A 23,284-nucleotide genomic window follows, 5' to 3' on the forward strand; every position below is an offset into this window, starting at 1 on the left:
TGAAAATTCAAAGTTCTGAGGAAGGTTTTAGTTGTTAATAATGATTGGTAGTAGAAGCAAAGAAGTTGTTTAGACATTACACACCTGAAGATATATTTATTTTCTTATATTTGTAGAGCTTTATTACTGATTGCTTGAAATTACTATAAGGAGGGAGTCTTCCTCCTGGCATTTGGAGTCTAACAGATCAAGGTGAAGATCTGTTGTAAGAGGTGAGCAGAAAGATTAATACTTTTAAAGTACTAATTATTTAAGAGAAGATGAAAGGGGAGAAAATTCCAGTAAGTTTCACTCCATTTTCACCAGGTGAAGCAGAGAATAGATCTAATATGTAATACTTATGTAGTTCTTTATTTTTTTCTTTTCTTTTACTATTATTGCTTGGAACACAAATTATTCCTGCTATTAGACATCTGGAAACGGGAATATAAAACATACAGATACTATATCGGTGCCAAAAAATTAGAATCTGTGCTTAATTTTGGTGTTATGCTGAAAGTGAAAGTCAGTTGGATATGACACTCACTGCATGATTTAAAAATAATTTAGAGACTGGTGAAAACCCCAAACTTTTAAGTCATCAATCCTTCTTCCTGCAAGTTTCTTAAAATATAACAATGAGCACTCCTTTTGCTTGAAATAATAAGGTTTTGATTTAGAACAAAACCAATTTGCTAAATAGTCTAAACTTCAGTATTTCTCATTATGTCCTGTTTTGTAGTTATAACTTCAGCTGTACCCTCTCCAGTCTTATTTTTGGTATAAAACAATGTACCAGATTAAAATAATTAAATTAATCTATTTAGAAATACAAATGGCAACCACACAAGCAATTTTGCTGAAGAAGTAGAGCATTTTATTAATTCTTGGAGAAGTACTGAATAAACAATGATTTTTAAAAAAATTAATTAACTAGACAATGTGGAAGATAATCAGGCTGGAAATAAGTCAAAATAAATATGAAGAAATAAATAAAATAGAGAACAAATCAACATGTCTCCTCTTCCAAAAAGAAAAAAAATTAAATACTCCTTACTTAATATTAAACCAGTCAGAAACTATTCCAAAACGTGAACTGTTTGGGCATATTTTTCATAGGAAGAGTAAAACATAGACCAAACCAGAATCTGGAATTTTTTCTTGTTTTTTCCTGGGCTCTCAGCACATATGTTATTTTTGGTTCATTCTCAAAAAAGGAAATAATCTGGGGGGCTTTGAAACCATGTATTCATTTTATGGGCTCAGTGATCTTTAAGTGCCCTGGAAATTTTATCTGGAATGCAAAGATAGCAGCAACTCAGGTAATTTTTCCCAGTGAGTCAGATTCTCTTCTGACAGCTCATTCTTCCACAGGAAAACAAGGTTGAAGTTATTATTGTCCAAAGAGAGTAAGATTCTCTCCCATAGAACTGGAACAATAGGGGTAAAAAGAAGACAGAAATGCTCCTGGAAAACATCTGCTATACAAGCTAACAACCAGGTTTCCCAATAAAACCTTTTTTGGTGTTTATGTAAAGAATGTTATTGTTTTACATGATGTTACTGTGCAGCTGTTGGATGCTTCACTGCTCCAATACCAAGACCACTTGCCCTTAGATATAGGACACTATTCGTGGGGGGAAGGTATTGTGAAACTAGTAAGAGATGAAAAATTACTGACAGGCTATGTCTATGCTACTTAGCAGTAGTGGGAAGACTAGAGCACACGTGTGAAAAACAAAATAATTTCAAAGTTATGAGGGCTCCCTATCTCAGCATCTGCTCATCTGCCTTTGGGTACCTCTGGTGGAGCTGAAGGAAATGCCACTGCCTTGTTTTCTCTACATGTTTGTTGTTTCACAGCCTGTCAAAACAATCTTTTTAGATGAAAAAGCCGGAAGAGAAACAGTGCTGCAGTTTTGTTGGGGTTTCCAGGGGACAAGCCATGCTGAAATATGTTTGTGTGTGTGTGTGTGTGTGTGTGTGTGTGTGTGTGTGTGTGTGTGTGTGTGTGTGTGTGTTTGTGTGAGTAACCAAAACACAAGAAAGAAACCAAAACATGGTTTGTCATGATTTCTCCTTAGGCCTTGTTGACCACAAGTGAGTAAAATAGGAAACATAGCAGCACCAATGGCTGTTTGAATAACTAGCTGACCGTATGCCAGGTAATGCTGAAAATGTTGAAAGAGGCTGAAGAATGTGGGAAAGCTCCAGGAGGGACAGGCTTGTAGTTCAGGTTCATCTGGTTGGATTTGCAGGCAGCAAAAATATGGGTATCATATCAAGAGTGTGTGTGCACATCAAAATAGACACATCCATAACAAGGCTGGCCCTTGTCAGTTGCATTATGAAGCTTGTATTTGTACTGCAAATGTGCCAAGCTGGAGTAGATAAAATAACACAGGTAAACAATTAGTGCACACAAATAGCATAAGGTTGGCTGTCTGTGAGCACTGACTGCTGGAAGAACACATTCTAACACACTCCTGCCTGTACAAAAGGGCACTCTTACATTGCCACTTACTGATTTTTCAGACTAAAGTAGCTTGGAGGTGTTTCTGGTGCTAAGCACATTTTGTCACTAAGGAGGCCAAGGCCCCTGACTAGTGGCTTGTCTGCAATGAACAGATGAACAGCCAGGAAATAACACAGGGGAAAGTCATCAGCACAATCAGAAGTGCAGTTGGAATTGCATTATCAAGGAAAAAAAAGAAAAAAAAAAAAAAAAAAAAAAAAAAGGCAAGAAAAAAAAACACCCTTGAAGTAAAAAGTTTGGATTTCTGAAAAGAGAAATGTCATTTGTTAATATTTCCTTCAAAAATTCTTTCAAAACTTAGCAAATGCCTAATATCTTTACACCATAATGGTTAATGGTTCCAAGTGATGAATTATAAAATGTATTTTTATAGCTTTTCAACTTATTTGAGATATGACCCTTGTTTAACAGTTGGAGAACAGTTATCAAATGTGTAATATAAACAATCAACATTTAAAACTCCTTATAGGAAATTCTCTACTTTAGACATGGGTTATTCTTTGCTGTGTGCCTCCACTGAAACCACAGTGAAACAGCATCCTAAATATAACCTACTGAGCAAAGAATAGGGTCTGTCTCTGGAGGGTAGTTCTTTGCTACAGATTCTCTAATACTTTCATCCCTCCACTCCTAGATAGATCTTACAGAGGGATCTGGTCATGGAACTAAAACTCTTCTTCAGTAAAGCCTTCCAGATAAGAGTCATGTGAATATCAGACGATCTACACAAAATATTACAGCTTCAGTTTTCCCTTAAATGAAAATTCAGCAATAAATTAATCTACCCATCTATGTCTAATACCCATGACTAAGTATAAAAACCACATAGTACATGTGTGTTCATGAAAATTGTATCTAAAACAATAGCATCTGTTAACATTTACAAATGTAGTGTGTGGCTTCATTTCACCCTTTCAGAGCTGATTCCTTTGATCCTGAAGCAGAATTGTTAGAATTTTCCAGTCCAACTAAAAATTTGGACTTGTCATTTTGAAAAGCCAACAGCATTATAAAGGTGCTTGTGTATCTGGTAATGTATGTTAAAATCTGTTCAACTCTCCAAATATGAAAATGAGTCACATAATACAGATAATTTAGATTTTTTTTCATAACACCTACTGATCCCAAAGAAAATTTACAGAACACTTGAGCATAACTGATAGAGAGCAATTAAATGCTACTTTATTGTTTTGCTCCACTGTTACTTTTTTCCAAAAGTCTATTATAATATTTTGAGTTTTTTACCATATATGGATCCAACAGCAAAAAAATCAGCTAAATCAACAAAAAAATCCTGTATTTTTAGAAAGCTACTGGATCTAAGATTATTGGCAGAGCAAAATTGCAGCACAGAAGATTCTGACTTGGAGAATGGAGACATTTGATGATATATTTGTTTCCTGATAGAAATAGTCAAAGAAATGTTACTGAAGCTAATTGCAATTGTTGCTGGTTTTCACCAATACTTTACAGATAAAGGAGAAATAAAATAAAGCATGCACTTGAACATTTCTGAGAGTTAGCTTACTGTGAGAAACCGCAAGCATATTTCTAGAACATCTGAGAATACCTGAGGATGCTAGAGAGTTTTCTGAGGCAAAATGCAAGTTGTGACACTCATTCCTTCCCTTTAGAGGAATAAGTAAATCTGCAGCTCTTCTTTAGTCAGAGCTCAACAGACTGAACCTAGCTACAACCTTGGCATTTGAATCCATACTTCAGGATAGATGTCAGCATAATTTTGTTAGTCTAAACTGTCAGGGACATAAAGAACCAAAAGAAAAAAAAAAAGTAGTGATACTCAGTCTAATTTGAAGAATCCCAGCAGGATTAAATTAAACTCCTTATCAGTTTAATTGAATGTTTGCTATGGAATGTAGACAGTGCAAAAGTGAGCATTTGTGTATGCTTTGAATGCCACCTTCCAAACTGGATCATTAGCTCTAGCTGCTAATAGAGTACTGCTATAAAAATAATAAAAAACCCCATTAAATTAAAGGCCATTTCTCCTAATGGGAACCAAGTCAGTGGTTTTCACCTTGGAAAAGGGTGGAGTGGATTTTGTGCCTACCCAGCAATACACCCAGAGAAGCCCACAATCATCAGGGACAAGGTTAAGCCAGTTCAGTGTCTGTGCTTAGTGTAGGCCCTCCGCCCTCCCCTGCTCAGGGAATGTCATTCCTGCTTTCCTGAACTCCGCCTGCAGTATCTAGAGAAAAGCAGGCTCACATTGTCTTCCACTGCTCGCCTCAGGAAATATGATATCATTCTCAAACAAAAGCGGGAAAGCTGATAGATGTATTGAGATGGGTGTGACTACAGCCCACACCTTGCTGGTTAGCCCCTGTGGAAAATTCAGTGACCGGCATCTCATTGGTGATGGGCTGTCTGTGCTCTCCACATTTTTCTAGCTAATCTCTACAAATTACTTGTTTCTCCTGTACTTGTGACTTAATGAACGTCATTGCTGTGTCAAATAGTATATGACACCATGTAGAGGAACAGGAGGGACAAGGAAAAAAGTTGGAATAACTGGACTTTCTTTTCTTCTCCATCCATAATGCTTACAGCACCTGATATTTCCAAAAAGTGTAAAGCTGGAAGTGATCTGAGGACTAAACAGGTTGAATCTATGTGCAGCTAAACAACCAAGAAACTGAAGCCACAGAAGAAGAATTGGTAATAACAATATGCAGCCTATTACAGCAATTGCTAGTTAGGAATATTTCCAAACATGACTTCAACAGATTTAAAACATTTTATTTTTTTTTAGTCTGCATTAACCTCTAGCCTTTTATTGGTGCCAAAAGTAATATCTCAAACTCACAATTTTATTGGTAACCCCTGTTACCATGCTGCTAATCAGGAAGATCTGTGCAAAGCAATTGTGAAGAAAGTTGCATGGAAATGAGTACTTCTGCCTTTTCTTTCTACTTTCTGGTTTTCATTGCAGGACAATTTGCAGTTCTACAGCATATTACATTTTTACTGTGAGATGGACTGGAACAATCTATATATATTTCAATACAATAGTCAAGGGTGAGTTAAGAGTCTAAAGTTATCATGTGACTTGTATTTTTATTTCACTGATTTTTACAGAAGAAACTTACTAGAAAATCAAAATGAGGATTGCAAAAGTGATACTCAAATGTGGGGTAACTCTGAATCAGTCTTCCTCAGGGCTCTGCATGTGATAGGTTCAGCAAGGTATCTCAAACATTAATGCTGAAATTACTGTAAACTAAATTTAAATTAGTATAATATTTCTGTATACCTTTCTAGACCTTTCTGTCTTTCTACAGATATCTCTTATAACTTCTGACTTGCTGAACTAATGACATATGCTGATAATACTATATAACCATATTTGAAATGTTTTTAATTGATCTTGTATTTTCTCCCTTTTTTGTTCACTGACTTTCTTCTAAATTCCACTTGTGGAATCTTGTCTAAAATCAGATACTGGAATAGCTACACATATCAAGTGTTCATATCATGTTCATAAAGTCAGTCACAGAAGAAATTGACATTTAATCTGTATTTAGAACAGATTTCTTAGAGAAAGACACCAATGGTTTTAAAGTTATCAGCTGCATGAAAAAAATTGTACCATTAGACAGGAAAAAAAACCCTGCTGCAATGTGTCAACAAATAACTGCAACAGTTAAAAGCTGCAGAAGTGGATCCTACACATATTTAAATCATCCCCAGTTATTTGGCCCTAGTCCTGCCCTCACTTGCTGTAAGAGATCTGTACAGAGAAGTGGACTCACTGAAACAAACATTAGTACTTAAATCAGTAAAGGTAAGCACTGGAGTGAAGGGTAGACAGAAAGGGTAGGTGCATACTGTGTGAAAAACAAAGAAAGGCATGACAGGTCCACTACAGCTATTTAAGACAAAGTTTACCTGAAATCAACAGGCTGAATCCATAGAGAACTAGGTGTGCTAGAGGGTCCATGCTTTCCAAAGTATATCCATCCAGTTCCTGCAGTTGCTCATGGAGTATCCTTTCCCCAGGGTAGACCTTCAGCAGTTACTCTTGTCCTGTATGGTACGCTGTTTACAAGTCACGGGCAAGAAATCAGAGCACTGGAGCAGGCTGGAACAGTCTCATTGCTGTCTGAGTACAGGGAGTTTAAGTTCCTTTTTCCTGTTTCCTTTGTAGATTAGGATGGGAAAGGCAGGATCTTAAAGGCATTTTTATATCAGCAGGACTGCAGGGCAGTGCAAATCCTGTCCATCCAGCAATACATCAAAACAATTATCTGGAGCTGCTGGAGAAGCAGGGGACTGCTGTTGTTCACAGTCAGCAGAATAGGAACAATGATGGCACCCTCCAGTAGGCGGGAGAGTGCAAGTAAAACATCCTCCACCTAGGTACAATAGGTGGAAAATGTTATTATCTCCTTGAAGACCAGGTCTGCTAACTTCTCAGGGTGCTATTGTGTTTTCCCTTATTTATTTAATCCACATGTAAGGTGCTGGCTGCAATGCACTTCTGCACACAATAATGAAAATATGAAGCAAACAGTAACAAAACCACCAGCTGAATCCAGTATAGACCAAAGCCATCCACAATCCAGCTAACTACTCTCTTAGTTCATGTGTTTTATTGGAAACAATTTTTCTTTACATTTGACAATTGGAAACAGACTGAAAACTTGTTGCAATAATAAATCTCACACAGTTATTATGATTTAAGCGGGATTAAAATGCTCATATCACTCAGGGAGGTCTTGGAAGTTAAAACAAAACCCAAATTAAAAATACAAAGGAAAGCAGAAAAAAATTTAAATAAATGGAAAGGCAGCTCTCAAATATATAAACCAAATTAAAAATAAAGAGCAATCATATTTACCACTTGACTAAACATGATCCATGGTAATATAACATTTGGACGTTCTCTAGTCCTGCCAAGATGCCAGCAGCCAAAATTACTTTTATGGAAGTACAGAAAAAGGAATGTTCAGCATAATTTTGGAAAGGGGATATGGGTTTATCCTAATTTGATTTAATTTCCTTTTAGCTTTTGCTTGTAGTGTAGATTTCACAGAGGAAGGCCTTCATACCCAAGATCTATTGCCATGTTGAGAGAAGGGTTACAACCACAGCAAATGGGAAGGCAGCAGCCCAGAGTTCCTTACATATGTGCCTCCTGGCCTTCCATGTAACTGAAAGCCAAATCAAAGGAATTTATACTGAAAATACCCTTTGGGTACAAAAAACACAGTATGAGGTACAAACATCACTTTTTGATACTTAAAGGAGGAAGAATATAAGATAGTTATATGGTTTGGTTTCAGACTAAAAAAAAAACATATATATTTTGTCCATTTTAGATTTTGGAGAATATCTACTCTTTTTCTACTCCTAGATGTGAAGCAGCACTGATTACCCCTTTCCAATTTTAACTTAGTTTTTATAAGTCTGCAAGTAGTGATCCCTCCAATATCAGAATACTTACTGTATTAGCAGATACTAAGTATTATCTTACTTCCTATCTAGTGGATAATTGTTTTATTGTTAATTTAACCTGTTTATAAATTGGCCAATCCTCAATTATTTTTAATGTCTTTTGATTTGTTGAGGGATGGGGAGCAGGGAGGAAGGAGAGGGAAGTTAAGTAACTGCAGTCAAGGCTGTGGTTCTTCAGATTGCTATTGTAAGTTTAGAGGGGCTTTTAGAGTTTTCACTTTAATTTCACTTTCCTGCTGTAAAGATGTCACTGAAAAATGCATCATGTCTCTATTTGAAATACACCTAAATACAAAGCAATGCTCCTGATACTGATTTTGCAATATGAAAAATGGGCCAGGTGAGCTGTTCATTCTTTTTTGAAGAAACAACTTGTGTAACTGATCATTTCATCTGCCATGATGACAAGGTAGTTATTTATCTCCAGGACAGAGTGGACAGCCTGAAGATGTAGCATTCCACAAATTCAAGAAGGTTGCAAAGGCCTGCTGAAGCCAGAAGAGAGGAGATACATACTAACTCAAGTCAGAATTTGTTTAGGGTACAAGGATCAGCAGGACTGTGTATTTGATGTCTGTTTCACGACAAAATTTCATTTTCAAAGAAATAAAGAATAGCATCTATAATTCAGCAAACAATAAAGTACTCCACTTAGGTCTGTTTCTATTTGGAAAGCTTTTAAGTGCCACAGTTTAAATACTCCTCCCTCTGAAGTCAAAGTTAATCACATGATAAATTTTTCTACTGCAGATTTTAAAGAATTTCTATATTCTGACTTACTTTCACTCAACATTGTGTCTGCTAGATCTACCTTTCATATTTTCATCCTTATATTTCATGAAACTAGAATGTAAGTATTTTTTAAGGTAGGTCATATCAATTTTGTGTCCCATGAACTAAAAACTGTATGATCTGATCACCCTCTTATTGGTGATTATCTATCCCCACCACCAAGGAAACAGTCCTTAGCCAACGGGGATACTAAATCTCAGCCTGCAATCACTGTTAATGATCTGAAGAATTCCAAATAGCCTTTGGCAAAACCAGATGGCCAGTGAAAGAAACTGAGCTAAAAGTAAGGATGGTAGAAGAAATAAAATATGGTACTGAGTTACTCTAATTTTTATTCCATGTGGGGCTGTTGACTACCAGGCTGCCCAATGAGCATCCTTACTACATCCTCAGGTAGGTTAGTAGCTGTATTTTGTTCCCTTAGACCATACTCTCATCTTTTTGAAAGGCGCTTGGAAAGACTACAGAAGTTTCAAAAGAGTTCTCCTCTAAAACATCAGGGTTTTTTGGTTGTCAACTGCTGATTCAAACATATTCACATATGCATATTCACATCTTAACCCCTGACACAATAGCATGCATGAATTTAAATTAGGTGCAGTAGGGAAACAAGTTGTCTTCCAACATGTAAATATAAACCTAGCACTAAACATGGCTTTTCATAACTATCTTTGCTGCGGCTAATTTTATGATATGTCAAGTGCCCTGAACTTCTGACATCAATTTTCCTGCTTAGATAAGCCGCATAGCTGTCTCAAGGACAATCCATTCATACATGCTGTACCACATGGAAATATGTGAAGAGGAAAAAGAAATAATGCCACTACACTTTTAGTCAGGTAGATGTGTTAGCAAAAATCACATATCCCTTTGCAGTGCCTGGTTATATTTTATTTTTTGGAACTAAGCCATTACTTTGGCCTTGATGTGATGTCAATATGTGTTAGTAAAGGAACTTCAGGAATTATTACTCATCAGCTAATGTGAAAGAAAGGTTCACCAATTACGGGATTTAAGCTTCATTTCTCAGACAGATCATGTACTCCTCTGCAACATGGCCTATGCCACTGAGGCTGTCTGTAGCCCCTAAGCCATCTATCTGGGACCACCAAGAAGTAAGAGGTAACAGCCAAGATGCCAGGGAGAGGACATGTGCAGCTGCTGGTGCATGAACTCAGGATGAGCTCTGCCCCTATCACTTCCATAGCATAGGTAAATGGAGGGAGGCAAAGGTTTCTGGAGTACATGTCATGCAAACTTGGATAGGATAGTATGGAGGAATGGTGCTATTGAAATGCTGAGAAACTTTAAGGTGAGGTAGAAAAGGTAACAGTGTTTTTTGCTGCGCACCTCATTCTGAGGTGCAGTTTCTTTTTGCTTTTTCTACTGCTTCTCCTACATATGCATACTTAGAAGGCAATTAAGGTTTGTAAACATAGCTGTCATCCACTTTTTTTGCTCAACACTTTTGTTTTCTTTTCTAAAAAAAGTTTCTCTTGGAGAACATAGCCTGGAAAATGGCAGAGTACTGAGCAGTATATAGAATAGCCTTGGCCAAAGGGAGCGGTTTTTTTCCTGATTCTGTGATGCTGAAATGAAAGGGAATCTACTGAACAGAATTAAATACAGGACGTGATGGGAATTTCAGTTTTCTTTCAAAAGGAAAGCTCAGCTGATGTAAAAACACAGGAGCACAGGAGAACTTGAGAACTTCTGTATCAGTAAAGTCATTGTGAAGGACATTAGGCCATTTGTCCAGCATCTGTGCTCTAAAATTCTGACTTTGCAAGTCACATGTATTCCTCTGAAAAATGCTTCATGTATATTTTAGAATGGCCTGACTGTTGTCAGCGGGACAAAAATATTTGCTTCTCTACTCTACTACTTTCACTATAATTTTTTCGGCATGTTTTGAGGTACAAATGAGTCTGTGTATCTATGTTTAATGGCAACAATAGTAAATCCAAGTATCTTTAAGATACTGATATTAAATCTCCCCAAATGAGGCACAGCAATAATACTATTAATGCTTAAAGTAAAAGGGCATGCACAAGGCAAATTTAATATTTTTTTTCATCTAGAGAAATAACGATTTATTTCCTAAGCCTCTTAATGCATGTAATCTTTGAAGATTGGAATATTGTTTCCAAGGACCAGGAAATGGGTCATGTCAACTAGTTCCCAGTAGTGTTCTCAGCCATTAGGGTTACAAAAATTCATTCTTAATATCCTGTTTGCAGGACCTACAATTTTCCACTGATTTATTTTCACATTGTTAGTACGATTCAACGGTGCTTTTTAATGGTGATTTTAAACAAGTACAACTTAGTGATAAATTCGCTGTCCACTTGCCTCTTCTTCCAAATTTGGGATTGGCAATCTTGCAGAAATCTTGGAAATCTGAAGGTTTCATTTAGAATTTTGTCTCTCATGCATAACAGTTAAATCACTGATACAACCAATATTTTCTACTATAGTCACTATTTTCTTTTTCTTCTTAATTGTAAGAATTAAGAGCACCCCTTATATCCCAAGTATTTGTGGGCAAACTTGAGTTGTATGTTGGAGACAGAGGTCTTGCACATTACTCATCCTTCTCTGCACAGCAGAAATCTTGGGGCTGAACAAAGATACCAGTGTTCAGTGAATCAAGTTCAGCCACTGTAAATGAATGTAGCTTTCAAAGGGAAAAAGATTTTAAAATTTTTTTCTTTTTTTTTTTCTTTTTTTTTTTTTTTTTTCCTTTTAATGTGGAGTATTTCCTCCCATTTTACACGTTTGGCATATTGTCCAGCTAGTCTTCCTTCCTTAAAGGAGGATCTCTAAGTGTTTAGCACAAGTCAGGGCAAGAACATTTCTTCCTCTGCTCCAGGATTCTGTCAATCACAACAAATGATTTATCAAAGCTGGGACTTGAATTCAGATAATCTCTGTAGCAGTGAATGCTTAAAGGCTTCCTTCCTCTTTATTAAAAAATAAAAAGATGACAACTATTTTGTTTGGGAGTAATCCAGTTTCCCTCTGAATGATTGATCTGCATTTCAGAGCCTTGCTCTGCACATACAAGACGTATAATTTGGTGCTCAGCTGCTATTCACACTATGCAGGTGTTCAAACCAACTCCAATTTTAGGACCACTTTCAGAATCTGAAGTTTTCACTCCAATTGCTACATCCACCACACCCATTATCACCATGGGAGACATTTCCAAGCCCACTCAAAGCAGATACTTGTAAGAACAGTTACAAAGTAAACCTTTAATCTCTTTCTCCTCAACCTAAGACATTCTAACGGCTTTCACATCTTCATAAGGCCTGCATTATACCTTGTATTTTTGTTTTATGCTTGCAGCAGGAAAATAGAAGTGTACTGAAAGGATTTACAAACACTTTACTTTGGAAACATGTCCCTACAATTGTGAAACAGCACATACTAGCACTCAGAGCCATTAACTAAACTTGTTAAGCAGAAAGAACTCTCAGTGTTCTGCCTGTCTGGAATTGCTTATAGGAATATTGCATTTTTGTCTTCTAAGCTCACTACTAGAAATTAAAAAAATAAACTTATTTTGAAAGAAAAACTAGCTTTTTAAAATCACCATGAAAAGTAGTGAAGGCAAGATGAAGCAGGAAGAGCAACAAAAGGATTAACCATTGCTTGCAGCAAAAATACAATTTGCTTGGTGATATGATGATATCCCTCTATATATGGGGAACGAGGCTGGTGTACTGTCACGTCATCATGAGCTGGGAACAACAGCAGTCATTCCTGTGCTCTTCCTCAAGCACAAATAACATGGAGGCAACAGCTGCTTTGATTGTAGGCTTTGAAATTGAAATGCTTCTTTTCATACCATGTGCCATTGAAGTGGGATGTGGAAGTGACAGTAATTGTCAAACCTGGTATCCTAATGCCTCAGTGGCATCTTACTGAAGGGGAACTAAGTAAGAGAACTTTTAACAAACTGCATACATGTAATTACATGGAGCTTGTAGAGATGTACCCATATGTGTAGAGAAGTAGCTGACTTAAGGCATTGCAAGGTCATTCCTGAGTACCTTTTTTATTTTATGGTAGTAAGTAAGTAAGGTAGTAGTAAGGGAGAGGCTTCTGAGTACTGAAAGCTAGAATGTATCTCTACCTTCGGGAGAGCAAGAAGAGTGATCTGTCCAATGAGATTGGTCAACCTCATCTCAATCCCTGAGAAAGCTGTGAAGGAAATAAGGCTGGATATGATTTCCAGACACATGAAGGATGGGAAGTTGATCATGAGCAGAGGGCACAGACTTATGAAGCAGAAATTATGCTTAACCAATCAGATAGACTTCCACAATAAGGCAACTAATAACATGCAAGGAGAGAGGTGTGGATGTTGTTTTTCTCTACATAAGCAAGGTGTTTGCCAGAGTTTTCCATTAAATCCACACAGATAAGCTGACAATGGTTAGATAAGGAGGCTTGGGGCTCACTGTCTGGTCAGTGGCCTGAAATCCATCCGGAAGACAGCCAGTAGTGGAATACCACAGCCATGGATATGAGGGTAATATAGTTTAACCTTTTCACTGATGACTTGGTGCAGATAACACAAAGCTGGGAGGAGTGGCTGATACTCTATGTGGGTATAGTGCTGTTCAGAGGGTGAAGTGGGCAGCCAAGAATGTCATGCAGTTCCACACACTGGATTTCCACACAGACACATGCACTGTCCTGCTCCTGTGGAGGAACAATCCAGGCACTCATGCACACTGAGGGCTGAGTGGCTGGAAACTTGCTTTACCGAGAAACACCCTGGGGAACTTCCTGGTGTACACCAAGCTGACCAAGAGCCAACAATGCACAGCAAAACAGGCCAGCAGTATTCTGGGGCATTGCCAAGCAGGCTGAGGGAGGTGATACTCAGCCCTGCTAAGAGAGGTGAGTAGAAGAGATTTTAAATATCTCAACTCTGCAAATGCTGACAGATAATACATGTCTTCTCAGTCTGAAGTCAAAGCATAAAATGGATAAAAGATTGCCTGGGTAGAGAGAGACCTGTGTTACTGAATTCATGTCCTCATGTACACACAGGAGCTTCAGTGAAAACACATTGTCTGGTACTTAAACCATATTAAAAAAAAATAAAAAAAAAAAAATATATATATATATATATATGTAAAGAGTTGAAGAAAAGGTGATTTCCACTAACACTTGAGGAACTACATAAAGGTACAATTTACTCAGCTCACTACTAGGAACGAGTTAATAATCTTCCAGAGGGAGATGAAACACTTGCTGCACAGCTTACTACTCCAAATCTATACAGCTCTTGTCAGCCATGGGTACTATGACTGCTATCAAGGACCATAAGGGTGAACTGTTAACAGAAAGAATGAGTGATGAGATTCTTACACAGACAGGTTATCTGAAGATCCTTAGGCAGAACCAGTAACAGAACAGCATGCTGGAGAAAGGGGATTCATGACAGCATCTCCTGGGAACACAGCAAAAACCTGTAAGCTTTACCACGCTATCTTATAGAATCACTACCAAGGAATAAAACCCTCCCCTGCCCTGACAGAAAGCAGACTAAGCAATATGTTTTTTCAGTCTGCAGCTTTTTTCCATTGTTCATTGCAATATGCTATTCTAGCACAAGTTTGGCTGATGGCTTGATTGGTAAGAATATTAGAGACTTCAACTTTATCTCTGCAAATAATGGGCTTTCTCTGGAATAGCTGAAACTCTGACAGGAAGGAAGAAACTTTAGTGGGAATTTCCCTAGACAACAGTCCTTAGTTTATAGAAACCCTGTTCCACTATCTCTAAATATTCTAAACATATAGAGCAACACCATTCAGTGTGCTGAATTAGCAAACACAGTGCTTTCTGTACAAATCTTCAACATTTTTAGCTTACAAATTTTTTTATATTCAAAAAGACAATCACAGATTTGAGGAAATGTAATGACAAAAATGCAGAACTATTTTAATGGACTCAGAATATTTGCTAATAATTTCTCCACTCCAGTTTCATGAAGTGAGGTGCATAATCTACCTCTTTTCTGAAAAACTTTTCTAAGAGAGCAGAACAACTATAAATCCAGATCCAACTGCTTTTTCATAGTTTCTTTCTATAAGACTAGTTTACTGTTGAGCTAAGATTTCTATTTATAGTCAACTGTGCTTTTTCTATTTAATCAGAACTAGCTTACAATATACCAGGTGACAGAAATGATCAATAAGCCATTTATAAATACATTACATGTAGAATGTGAGACAAATACATAAATTAATTTTTTTTTAATCTAAACATTTTCTGAAATTTCTGTATCATAAAGTACATTGTTATTTTCTATATAAGCCCTGTTTTTGTTCTATGTTGAAACTCTTCATTGTGGATTTTTGTCAGAGGTTTCATATGACATTGCTGCTTGAAACTGGACGGGAAAAAACACTGCAGAAAATACAAATAAATTTCTCTGCTATTTCCTTTACTGGTAAATACTACAGCAGTAAAAGGCTCCACACAAAATCAATGTTAGCTATGTTTCACTACTTTTCATCAGAGTTTGCTCTTTATAATTACATCTTAAAAAATAACGAAGTTAATTCTCCATTAGGAAATGAAAATTTGTTTGCATTTACTTTTATTTTAAGAATTTACATTACGAAGCAATTTTGACTTTAAAAGATGCTTATCCTTAGATGCTTTCCTTACTTGGTATAAATTGCTATATATATAGGTATAGTATGTTGATATTACCATTTATCTTATTATGCACTTAATTTAAGATAATGAATATGACAGCCTGTCAAGCAGTCCTTTCTGTTTGGCAGGGGTAGGACTACAAGGCAATTAGAAATTCAGACTGTAAAGCAGACTAAAATTTCACATTTGAGATGCAATTCAGCAATGGGTCCCAGTAGTTCATTGGGCAGTCTGACCTTTTTGTTTCTAAAAATTCAGATGTTTATTTCTAAAACTTTTAAACAGTGCAAAAGGATGGATAGTATTAAAACCTGTAATTTCTAAAAAGCCTGGAAAATAATTTTAAGAATATCTGTCACCCTAGTGGTGAATAAATTATCTCAGTAGTCCAGCTTTCCACGTGGCTTTTGCACATCTCTCATTGTTGGTCCATTTGGGCAGGAAGGAAATGCCTGGGCTCAGTTCTTCATGTTCTGTAAAGCTTCTATGAGAGCTTTGTTGTATTCTTTGACAAGCTTTCTTGAATTCTTCATTATTGGCTGGTAGTCACTCTCCTGACTTTTTGTTGCTATGACTGATTAAAAGAATTAAGGAAACAAACTGCCAGTATAAATATGAGCATAATCACAGATCACAAGGGGACCACAACACCATACATTTTTTTTTTTCTGTGAAAACTATCAAGGGATGAAAATAGTGGAAAAAACTCAGACTGGGGTAAAAGATTTACACTTATTTACTAGCTGCCATCTCACGACAAGCACTGTTGAAAAAGGAAGTGATTACATGCCTAAGTCACTTTTGTTCATATATATATATATACACACACACAGAGGCAGTAAGGCCCTCATAAAGGACTCTGCCTATTGTTACATTGCAAACCCAACCATTTCAAGGTATTCAGTTATATACAGCTGTACAGTCTAGCTACAGAAGTCCTAGGTCCCAGTCCAAGAAGGGATCTCCTCTCCAGCAGCCCAAGAAGACATAAGTACTCTGCATAAGGGTCTGCACTTGGATAGGCAATATTTCGTACCAAGTTAGAAGATACTTTAATATCCTAATCAACTTTTTCTCTTGGTTTGTCTTAAAGTCTTTTCGGTTGAGAAAAATTGTGTTTAAGAATATTGCCTTAATAAAATATTCCTGTACAGACTCTTTCAAAGAAGCTTCAACTATACTACACTGTCCAAGACTTTTTTCAGATATTTTCTAAGAGTTCAGATACATTCAAAGAGTTAGAGCACTTAGCAGATTTGCAGAAAACATTATATGTATACATATACATATAGCTATATGTATCTGCATTAATTACTAAATAATTATCACCATCATCAGTATTATTTCTGTGATGGCTAGGCTAACACAGAATTGCCTGAAATATATCCCCATGCCATTTTCTGAGACATGAAGGAATGTTCATTGTTCATTGTTCAACACACTACGCTAGATGGTGGGGTCAGGTTTTGATGTTACCTTTACCAATTCCACTTGTTCTGTAATCATGTAATGATAATTTTGTACATCTCAGAGATTTCAGAATTTTTAAATAACAATTTATTTCTTAAATAATTTTAAAGAAGCAATTTTATTGCAGTGAATTCACTATCCCTAGAATATAAAATAAAAGCACAGCCTGGTCCCATTCAGATCTCTATCATAACTAAGAAAAATAGAAAAATAGTACCAAATGAGAAGAATCACCCATTTTAATTAAAACAAACTTCAGTGCTTTTCCTAATTTCGAAAACTACCTTATGAAAGCCATTTGCAATTTAGCAAGTAATGATTTTGCTGATATGATTACTGGAATGCAACTTGTTAAACTAAATCCCAAAAAGAGAGAGCTACAAGACAGTTTCCCCATCCCAGCATGTTTTCAAACAATGCTACACTGGCACATTAATATCAGATAAAACTGGAGAGATGTGAAGATGAACTTTGTATGAAACCTAGCAGCAAACCTGAGAAAGAAGGAAACATTTCAGACTGCAAGGCAAAGCTTATGATTTAGGACCCTGTAAAACTCTTTCAGATAACACACATAAGTTTTTCTATATATAATATCTATCAGCTAACCAGATATTTGCAATAGATTGCCTTTCCCCTCCTCCCCTATCTCTTGCAGCCCATTCCGTCCTGTCTTATTCTGCTGGAGGAAACAGACTTCTTCCTCAGTGTGTGAATTTGACTGTTACTTCTTAAAGAAAAGGATACATTCCTTCATCATAAAGTTATTTTGCTCATGGTGCTGCCACTTCCTTTCCAAATTTGTAAGCTGAAAACACAAAAACACAAAAAGAGCCAAAAATGAAAAAGGTAATAATTACACACATATTTTACACAAATTATTTTGTATCAGTACCTTGTACTTTATCAACTGATTATCTCACATAAAAAAACACAGAAATGAGAAACAATAGCAAAATGCTTTTAAAGCTGCTGATGCATATATAATTTAGCACTTCATAATCCATCTGTATAAAAGCATTGTATGCAACTGCAGTGACAGATAGAAAAAAATCAGATGAGAATTCAAAACTTGTCATAAAAGAAAGTTAACAAGCAAGTCAGAAGTAAAAAGGTGAACAATTCAGGGAGATACTAATTCTCATTATGCTTCATATAATTTAGATGGATCTCTTCTTAGAATCAGTAAGATCTAAAATCACCAAAGATACAATATTTCCTGACACTGTCTTGGACTTTGCACTACTCAGAAGAAACTTCCTTACTTCCATAGTAAAGTTTCCTGTCTGATGCCAGAAGTTGTGATAAGAACAGAGCTGCAGTGAGCAGATTGTAGGAGTGTGGATTCAGCGCTGGCACTTCTTCAATACTTTCAGCATCAACAGGAAACTAATGTGGACATTATATTGATGGCTGCTTCCTTAAAATACAATTTTATATTTGTTTTTCTGATGCTACTGTTCAAGGTTCTGCATTTCAAGATATGAAGATGTTATTTTTAAAAGTAAAACTGAAAAACATACTGAGACTAAACTTTAAGTGGAAACTAAGATCATAAATATGGAAAATATTGCAGTATTTTACTTTAAAGCTTTCCTTAAGGTGTAAGAGATGAAAATAGTTTCTGTATAATTCAAACCTTAACAGCAAAGAATCAATTATCTAATGTACTAGTTTGCAGCAAACAAGGCAATAATTTATTTCCAAGACTAGGTATTTCTGACTAATTAGAATTATTAGTACAGCCATTAAAGGAGCCTGGAACTGAAATACAAAGTATCTTGCATACAGAAAAGGAAAGATTTAGTGTATTTTTATAGTAACTGCTTGAAGACCAGTTGACCTCTTGCAAAATTGCCCCAATCCTCCACATTTATAACACACTATTTGTATTTCAAAATGCTTGATGAATGTCAAATAATCAGTTATTATAAGACATACTTTAATTCACCCTCATTTTTTTACATTCAGGCCTTAAAAAATAAAGAAACAAATCCATTTCACACACATAAAAACAGAACTGCCACAGCTTAATGAACTGAAGAAATTCTGTACAACTACTATTTTATATAAAATGTTAAACCTCATTATGCAAGTATCTTAATACTGTTTGGGTATACATTTCTAATTTATTTAAACCCTAGAAAGATTCACAGTATCTGAAGTCTTCCATACTTTGGCATGTAGCTTTGAGGATTTATATCATCACCCTAGAATGATTATAATAATTCTATGCTACAAATGAACACGTCAGAACTATGCCTTCTCATCTGCTCTCCAACATTAATTTCAGAAGAAAGTCAACTTAAACATGTACAATATGACCTTCAGCTTTTAACTGTATTAGAATACACAACAGTTCTAAAGAACAAATATCTCAACAACCTCAATCAATAAAAAACAATGAAATGCATTAAAAAAATCAGTTTCCCTTTCCACCTTATCTTAAGGTTATCTATTTTTTTTCTGTGCACTCAAATGTATGGACCAGTAAAGTTCTGCTATCAAAATGACAGCAATTTATATGTATTTATAATGAAAGAATAGAAGCCACTCAAGAGGTAATAAACATCTTCTTTCTTGATTCACTTTTGAAATGTAAACATACATATATATACCAAAGTTATTTAAATGTGAACAGACTCTAAAAACTTCAGTGGCCTGCAAGAAGCAGAACTGGAAAAAGGAAAATGGAATAAACAGCACAGATTTAAAAACAAAAGGTATTTTAAAAGCAAGAGGGATCTTAGCTAATTAGTAGAGATGTTTTTTCCCCTGCAGTTTCTTTCTAAGTTTGTCCTCAAACTAATTAAGCAAAGGAAGGGCAGAAGGTAGAGTTCTGAGCAAGATTAATACAAACACTTAAACAAAAGATTCACATAACTTTTAGCTCAGAAAAATATCTCTCAATAATCCAAAGCTTACAAGCCATTTGTTGGCACAATATTAGGTTTTGTTTGAAAACAACAAATATGGTTACCCACTTAAAACACATGACTTTGAAAACTCACTGAAAAGGAACAAACAGATTCTGTTTGCATAATGCTTCATGTGTATGAGAAAACCAAAACCAAGAAACACACAACTGGAAGGATAATATGTAACTTGACCTATACCTGAGAATGGGTCTCATTTTCTTGCAGCTCCTTCTTTAGTGTCTCATACTCTGTATTCAAATGCTCCATTATTTTCTTAAAAGCACGACTGCATTTTGTTAATTTTTCTTTGTCATCCTTGAGTTTCTAGTTAGGAAAAAACCCAGAAAAAGCTGATTAATGAATGAGTTCATTTGCTGTAGGCTTCAGGCACATAACTTCAATTTTCCTCTCAAGATACTACTTTTTTTCCTTTTAGAACAAGACCACATGCATATGCAAAAAGAACTCATATGCTTTTCTCTGCTGCATGCTCTATCCAAAAAATAATAATCAATTATTATGACTAAGTTGCATGCTTAGACAATACTGTTAGAACACTAGTGGGAACGTTGTTATTAAGAATTTGTAGAAAATTCTCTTTTGCTTGTGTTCTGTGTTAGATTGCTAAATTCAAAGCTTTGGGTAGACATACACTGCTTAAGAGTTTAGCTGAATTGCTAAAATAGAATAGGGAGACTTTGTGGAAGGAGGCTATCAAAAGATACCCAGATGAATACCTGCTACATGTACCAAGTTAATAAATCATACATATAAGCAATATACTACTCGGATTAATTTGCACTGTTGTGCAATCCTGTTTTTTAGCTGTCAGAAGGACTGTCAGTCACAAAAAATAGATTCCCCTCCACTAGCTGTTCAAAAGCACACACTTTGTTTCATCCCTTTCATTACCTTTTTCTTTTCTTCTCCTGATACTTTCAGAGCTGGCAAATTATTGTAGATCTCCAACTCTGCTTTTGTCTGTTCAATTTTGTCTTTAAGAGAAGCTAGTTCACCAACCATCTTGCCCTCCAACAGTTCCATCTTCTGTAGGTCCAGCTGCAGTTTTTGACTCTCTAGATCACCAGAAACACAATCTCTAATTAACAGCACTTTTTGTTTCAAAATACAGAGCCCATTACATAAAGATTTATGCTATATTTAACCAATATAAACAGCCCCTAAATGTACTTCTGATTTTTTATATTTATGAGAGCTATTAATGTGAAGGAAATAAAAAAATTGATCTTCACAATGATGCCACAAGTCAGACTCATACACTTCAATTATTTTATTATAAACCATAAGTGAAGAGTAATGAAAGTGTGATGGTCTGTATCACAGTAATGTTTATAGCACCACACAATTATTTATTTGTAATGTTTATAGCACCACACAGTTAATTATAGCACCATAATCTTAAAACAGTGGTGATAACTTAGAAAACGTTTATTGCAATGCAATAGAAGTGCAGACAAATCAAAGAAGTATTTTTAGGAGTTTTTTAGCATCATGTTATTTTTATTTGTACTGCTTGAATATGGATAAGGCTTAGTTTTAGGACAACTAATAGCAAAACTTGCTGTAAACTTTTGCTTTGTACAAAAAACCATTTTCATACATCCTTCATATATTCTTCAAAAAAGAAGTGTCACAGCTTACAACATCAATATAGGCTACAAAAATGCTGCAAATATACAGCATTTACTTCTGAGATGCCATTAAAAACACAACAGAGTTATGTAATTAAAGAAATTAGAACTGTGGGTGGATTCTGACATAAAGAGGACTGTAGAGACTGAAACTGTCCAGACACATTGGAGAGAAGAAACAATACAGATACACGAAGTAATAAAAATACTTAGACTCAGTCTTGGGGTAAGTTACCTACCCGGCATCAGGAAGGACTAGATGTTGGCTAGACTTAGTTTGGATGGTTTTGCAATCTCACCTGTCATTGTATTTCATTCACACTTCTGAACATAAAACACATGGCTACATCATCTTTTGTTCCAGATCTGTGTCTAACTCAGAAGAATAATACAGATAATGGAATTTTCTTCCTACATTGCAAAGTATCAGGCAACAAGGGCTATTGAGAGGGATGAGACTGCACAAAAAACCTTTTCTTGGCATAGGTTTTCATCTTGAGATTTGTACTTATCTGCTGAAAAGAGGACAGAAAATTTCCTCCCCAGCTTAACCAAGGCAGTAAGGCAGAAGAAAATAGATGTGTCCATGTGACAGAAGGAGAGTTTACCTTTCCCAAAACAGTGGGTATTGTTCTGTCAGTGGGCTTAATATGGGAAAATCTCACGTGATCAAAACACTCTCAGAGGAAGATTTTGCTACTCATCTCTCTGCTTGAGTATTTATACCATATATTTTAGAGTGAAACACTCACTTCTGTCAACATTTCTGGCATATTACAGAGCACTTTCTTTAGGAACCTCAAAAAAAAAAAAAAAAGGCAAATCAAGATTTTTGTACCATTTGCAATTATCTTGAGGAAAGATCAACCATAAGGTAAGACTAAAAGTGTCCTCTATGTCTAAAGAGCGTTTATATAAATACGAAAAATCCCCATGCAAATTAAAAGAAGGATTTTGAATTAAAATATTTTTGATTGCTTCACATGAAAGTAATTAACAGTCTGCCTTCCACTGCAAAGGACTTAAGAAAACATATTCACTGTGTCTACAACATTTTATAACTGCTCAGTCTTTCACAATGAAGTTTCTGGCATTGGTCAATGACAGATTGTAAACCACAACTGAACAGATCACTGCTTTACTTTGCTTGTTTCTATGGCACTGTGATTTAAAGACAAATGCTTAAGGACAACAATAAATGAGAGTTTTAGATCAGAAACAGTAAAAAATAAAATCATAAAATAAATTCGGATCGGAGAGAAGTAACAGGAAACAATCATAGATGTTCATGAGGATTTACCTAGGTCTCATCACAGCATTTTCACTTTTTATATAGTTGTTCCAATATCTGTATTTTGTTATTTTAAAATGATACATAGTTGACCAGTTGGAATTTATTTTACATGTAAAGAGTAGTACCAACCTAAATGCCAAAAAGGCAAAAAAAATTTCTTGGACTGTTCTGTCTAATACAACTATGATGAGACTGCAATGAATATTCCTTCCATTCACACTTTCTGGAGAAAAGGAAAGAAACCGTAAGAGGAAAATTTTATTCTTATTCAGCAGCAGACTCAATGAAAAAAACTAAAAACTGAAAAAAACTCAAAATTCCTCTAGGGAAAGAGACAGGAAGAGGATGCAGCCCAGTTCCTTCTGATAGGCCATAAAGTTGAAGCATCTAGCATGCAGTGTATACACAATGGCAAATTCTCAGAACAAACTACAGCAACCTAGGGAAATGTTTTTGGGAAATTATGCCATCAGCACTT

The 23,284-nt window shown here is 35.8% G+C and overlaps 2 protein-coding genes across 5 annotated transcripts in view; both read right to left on the reverse strand.

Moving 5' to 3' along the window:
* The window catches only part of TEK (TEK receptor tyrosine kinase), a 37,681-nt gene extending 31,043 nt beyond the window's left edge, over positions 1-6,638 (reverse strand). For both annotated transcript variants that reach the window (XM_077790252.1, XM_021535932.3), the window contains exon 1: positions 6,425-6,638. In XM_077790252.1, coding sequence (XP_077646378.1) covers positions 6,425-6,476 — 52 coding nt within the window. In that variant the 5' untranslated portion in view covers positions 6,477-6,638. The remainder of the gene's footprint in view (positions 1-6,424) is intronic.
* Positions 6,639-14,723: 8,085 nt separating this feature from the next.
* The window catches only part of IFT74 (intraflagellar transport 74), a 35,574-nt gene continuing 27,013 nt past the window's right edge, over positions 14,724-23,284 (reverse strand). For all 3 annotated transcript variants that reach the window (XM_021535937.3, XM_077790336.1, XM_021535936.3), the window contains 4 exons: positions 20,773-20,936; positions 20,059-20,184; positions 17,690-17,750; positions 14,724-16,046 (listed from right to left, as the gene is read on the reverse strand). In XM_021535937.3, coding sequence (XP_021391612.2) covers positions 15,931-16,046; positions 17,690-17,750; positions 20,059-20,184; positions 20,773-20,936 — 467 coding nt within the window. In that variant the 3' untranslated portion in view covers positions 14,724-15,930. The remainder of the gene's footprint in view (positions 16,047-17,689; positions 17,751-20,058; positions 20,185-20,772; positions 20,937-23,284) is intronic.

This window comes from Lonchura striata, chromosome Z, assembly GCF_046129695.1.
Source record: "Lonchura striata isolate bLonStr1 chromosome Z, bLonStr1.mat, whole genome shotgun sequence".
NCBI classification, from domain to species: Eukaryota; Metazoa; Chordata; class Aves; order Passeriformes; family Estrildidae; genus Lonchura; species Lonchura striata.